Source organism: Pygoscelis adeliae, unplaced genomic scaffold (assembly GCF_000699105.1).
Source record: "Pygoscelis adeliae isolate BGI_AS28 unplaced genomic scaffold, ASM69910v1 Scaffold218, whole genome shotgun sequence".
Classification (NCBI taxonomy): Eukaryota; Metazoa; Chordata; class Aves; order Sphenisciformes; family Spheniscidae; genus Pygoscelis; species Pygoscelis adeliae.
Window position 1 is genome coordinate 4,042,634 of NW_008825433.1, and position 4,225 is coordinate 4,046,858.

The window sequence follows — 4,225 nt, forward strand, 5'->3', positions numbered from 1 at the left end:
CGGGAGGAGACGGGCCAACTGGAGAGGCAGCTCCTGCTGTGCGGCCTCAAGCTCCAGGCACTGCGGGAGGAGGCGGCGGGCGAGACATCCGCCGAGCACGAGGGGGCGAGGAAGATGCAGAGGAAGGTGGAGATGGTGGAGGAGAAGTGAGTTGCGGGGGCAGGTTCCTCCTCTCTGGTCCCCTGGGGTGGGCAGGGAGGAGGATTCTTGCCCTGAAGAGGTGCGAGGAGACACCCGAGGAGGTGCAGGGAGGAGGATGCTCTCCTCGAGGAGGTGTGGAGGGTGCTGGCACCTGTGACGGGCACCTGTCCCCACAGGTTGGCACGAGTGCAGGCAGCCCTGCGGCGCCGGGCAGCAGACCTGCGTGACTCCCTGGTGCTGTCTGAGTTCCTGCAGGACCTGCAAGAGGAGGACGCGCGGAGCCGGCAGGGACCTGCAGCGGTGAGCAGTGGGGCTAGGCGTCCCTCGGGATTGCCCAGCACCTGGGACTGGCCCAAGGGTTGGTCTGTGGCTGGCAGGGGGACCCTGTGGGTGCCCCCCTCTGGCCCAGCTGCCTGGGGGGATGCTCCCCATCTCCCTCATGCCTGGTGTTTCTGTTGGCTTCAGCCAGGGAGTGGGCATTGTGGCTTGCAGGGGTCTTTTCCCCTGCTCTCGGCCCAGGCCGGGCAGCTGCCAAGCAGCGAGGACATGAGCTGCCCCTTGGGAGAGCTGCAGGAGGCCGTGGAGATGCTGAACGATGCAGCGAAGGAGCGGGAGCGGGTCATGGAGGTGGCAGCAGAGACGGAGAGCCTGGAGCGCCTGGTAGGGGATGGAGGCGGGGGGTCTGGGGATGCAGCCGGGTGGTCCACCTGCAGCTGGACATGCCGGCTAGTTGGGACAGGGCATGCGCATTGGCTGGTCCCAGTGGGACACAAGGGCATTGGGATACATGGGGACTGCTCTGCGCGAGGCTGGTATCCCTGTCCCTCCTGTGGCTGGTGCTCCCTGCCCTTTTGCAGGCGCATGGCAGGGTGCCCCCAGGCTGGAGTGGGCTGAGGCTGCGTGGCAAGTGGTGGCACAGGGGGTCCCCCGCCAGGGCTCATCTCTCTTCCCCCCACCCCCACCCATCCAGGTGGCAGAGGTGTCCCCGCGCCTGGAGGCCCTTCGCTGCAGAGCCGAGGCACTGGCTCGCGACACTGCTCAAGCAGAGAGCGGCTTCACCACGGTGAAGAGTGAGAAGGACCTCCAGGGGCTGCAGGGCTTGCTGAGCCGGCAGCAGGAGATGGAGGTGAGACCCGGGGAGCCCTGTGGCTGGCCATGTCCGTGGCGGGGAGGTGTCCCGGCTGACTGGGGCCGTCCCAGGGAGGTGCTGGCCCCCGGGGGCCCAGGTGTTGTAAGCCTTGGCACGCCACAGCGGGCCGGGCTGGAATTTTCCAGCGGAGCTGAGCCCTGCCCCGCTCCGCTCCCCTCTGCCAGCGCGGGCCAGGCGCACGGGGAAAGCTTGCGTCAGCTCCTGTGTGCCAGCGCCTGTCTGCCAGCACCTCGCTCATCTTCCCGACAGTGGGGAGGTGACTCACGCGAGCAGAGCGGGGAAACCAGGCAGCCCTCTGCTCTGCCCATCCTCCCCGCCGACGGTGGCTCTGCCCGCTCCCTGCAGCCCCTGTGCATCCTCCCCTCCATCTCTGCATCCCAGAATGCAGGGGAGTCCAGCCTGGGCGCAGAGGGGTTGGATGCATCCTGAACCTTTTCTGCCTTGTGACCTTTAGCGTGCAGTGTCGGAGACCCTGCAGGGGCAGCTGGAGGAGCTGGAGAGGGCAGCTGCCCGCTTGCAAGAGCTCTGCCCTGCTCGGCTGTGCCCCGTCAGCCGGGAGGTGCAGGGGACGCTGTGTGCCTGGGCAGGGCTGCGGGAGCTGCTGCGGGAGACCCGGGCCCACGTGCAGCAGGCTGGCCGGCTGCGGCATTTCTTCAAGGATTATTTAGCCATGATGTAAGTGGCGATGAGCCATCGGGGTTGCCTCTGTGGTGGTTGCGGGGGGAGCTGATGAGAGCATGGCATTGCCGGAGCATGGGCTGCTGGCGAGTACGTGGGCAGTGCAGGAGCTGCAGCCAGGCAAGACCATGGGGAGCCTGGAATGAAGGGCTGCGCCAGGGCTGCCTGCTGTGGGGCAGCTCCACGGCATCTTGTACTGCCCTGCCAGACTTGCTGCTACCCCAGCGAGCTGCTTGCAGCCATCCCTGAGCATGGGAATGGCTTCCCTGGGGCCTGCAGGGCTGAGGAGGGGTTGGATCGTTCCTCAGGCCCCTCAGCCCATCCTTCACGTGCCCACAGCTCCTGGACGGAGGACACACGGGCTCAGATCTTCTCCGAAAGCCCTAGCGGCCATGGCCTCCCGGAGACTCCATGTGAGGAGCTGGAGAGGAGGATTGAAGGGAAGCTCAAGGAGTTTGAGGCGCTGGCAGCGGTGGGGCAGCAGCTGGTGTCTGAGGAGCACGACCTGAGCGCAACAGTAAGGATGGGGGGAATGGGGTCGGGGAAACCCTCAGCGCCCCCTGAAATCCTCTGGGGACAATCCCTGGAGGAGAGAGCAAGGTGCGGGTGCAGAACCCCAGCAAGTGGTACAGGGCCAGTCATGCATCCCTGGGGCTGCTCAGGACAGGAAGGGGTTTCACTTGGCAATGGATGCTGAGACCTGAGGTGATGTGACTGACTGTATCCCGGTCCCAAAAACCTCCTAAACTGCTCCCTAGTGAGGTGTCCTGGTAGGGCCAGTGTCCATGGGCCAGGGGTCCTTGTAGGCTGCCCAGCATCTCTCCTCCCCTCAGATAAAGGAGCGCTTGGAGGAGTTGCAGAGCATGCTGGGCTGGGTGCTGGTGCGCTGGCGAGCACAGAGGCACCAGCGGGACCCAGGGAGCAAGCAGGAGGACAGAAGGGACCTAGAGAGCCCCTCGGGCACGTCCCCCACCGGCCAAGTGAGTACCTAGCCACGTTGAGACTGTCGGGGAATAGGACTGGCCTCAAGGCTGAGGGTAGCAGAGGCACTGGACGGAGTGGGTGGTGCAGAAGTAGGGGAGGGATGTGTGCCAATACCTCTGCGACTCTCTGGCATTCAGGCAGGGCAAAGGGAAGATTGTCCTGAGAAAGTGCCTGGCCCTGGCAGCCCTTCTTCCACGTTGCCTCTCTTGCCTCGCTCCCCAGGAGCAGCATGCCCTGTGTGCTCAGCCCCAGCTGGAGAGCATCCACAGCCCAGTGGAGTTCACGCCCTGCTCCCTCCTCGAGCCTGTGCAAAGATCAGAGCCACAGCTGCTAGCAGGAACGGTCATCTCCCCACTGGCATCGCCCCTCTCAGATGCCCCATCAGGAGTGGAGCGGAGCTGGGGGGAGCCCAGCAGCTCAACACCCCACAGTGCAGGACCCCCCAAGGAGGCCGTCATCTGGGATCCCGCTGAGACCTCCACACTGCTGCTGCGGCCACGGGGCCCCAGCGGGCTGGGGGGGACGGTCAACCTCATCCTCAGCATCGGCAAGAAGGGCGAGAAGAAGAAGGCACAGGCAGTGGCCGGCAGCGAGCGGCCGGGGGAGGAGGCGCTGCGGACGGTATGTGGGGGACGGTAGGCGGCTTCGGCAGAGCCATGGGTGAGCACCCAGTGCCTATCCCAGGGCCGGCCACTGCCGTGCAGCCAGGGCAGTTCCCCGGAGCTGTGCCCCCATGCAGACCGGGAGGCTTTGAGGGCTGCGGGGTAGCCCCCATGCTGGGACCTCCCCAGGCCATTTCCAAGCGAACTTTTGGGGCTGTGTCAGTCTCAGGAGAGGGATCTTTGGCTGTGCTGATGCCAAGCAATGCCTGAGGGCTGAGGACCAGCTTGCACCACCTCCTTTGCCTGCGCTCTCCTGCTGTGGCTCCTCGCCCACTCTGCCCTCAACTCTTTCTGTGTCTCTCTCTCCCCCCGCTCAGCTCCCCGCCACTAAACCCTCAGGCTGTAAAACCTTTTGGAAGCGTTGCCAGGGGCTTTTAGGAAACACTTGGGGTAGTTTAAAGAGAAAGAGAAAGCCGCCTCGCCAGCTGGTGGAAGAGGTAACGTCCCCGGGGGAGGCTGCATGCCGGGCCGAGTGGCTGCATGGCGTGAACCTGCCTGCTACTGACCCACCTGGCCATGCCACCGTTGCCCTGCCAGTGGTGGTCCCCCAGGAGAGGGAAAACTCTCCCAGTGCCATGGGCTCCAGAGTGTGGGGGCTAGGGCATGCGCG

The 4,225-nt window shown here is 65.3% G+C and overlaps 1 protein-coding gene across 1 annotated transcript in view; it reads left to right on the forward strand.

The window, feature by feature from the left end:
- Positions 1–3,592, forward strand: part of LOC103922898 (spectrin beta chain, non-erythrocytic 5-like) — a 5,587-nt gene extending 1,995 nt beyond the window's left edge. The window contains exons 5-12 of the mRNA XM_009331112.1: positions 7–146; positions 318–441; positions 607–801; positions 1,112–1,267; positions 1,746–1,966; positions 2,309–2,486; positions 2,803–2,949; positions 3,176–3,592. Coding sequence (XP_009329387.1) covers positions 7–146; positions 318–441; positions 607–801; positions 1,112–1,267; positions 1,746–1,966; positions 2,309–2,486; positions 2,803–2,949; positions 3,176–3,592 — 1,578 coding nt within the window. The remainder of the gene's footprint in view (positions 1–6; positions 147–317; positions 442–606; positions 802–1,111; positions 1,268–1,745; positions 1,967–2,308; positions 2,487–2,802; positions 2,950–3,175) is intronic.
- The last annotated feature ends 633 nt before the right edge of the window (positions 3,593–4,225 follow it).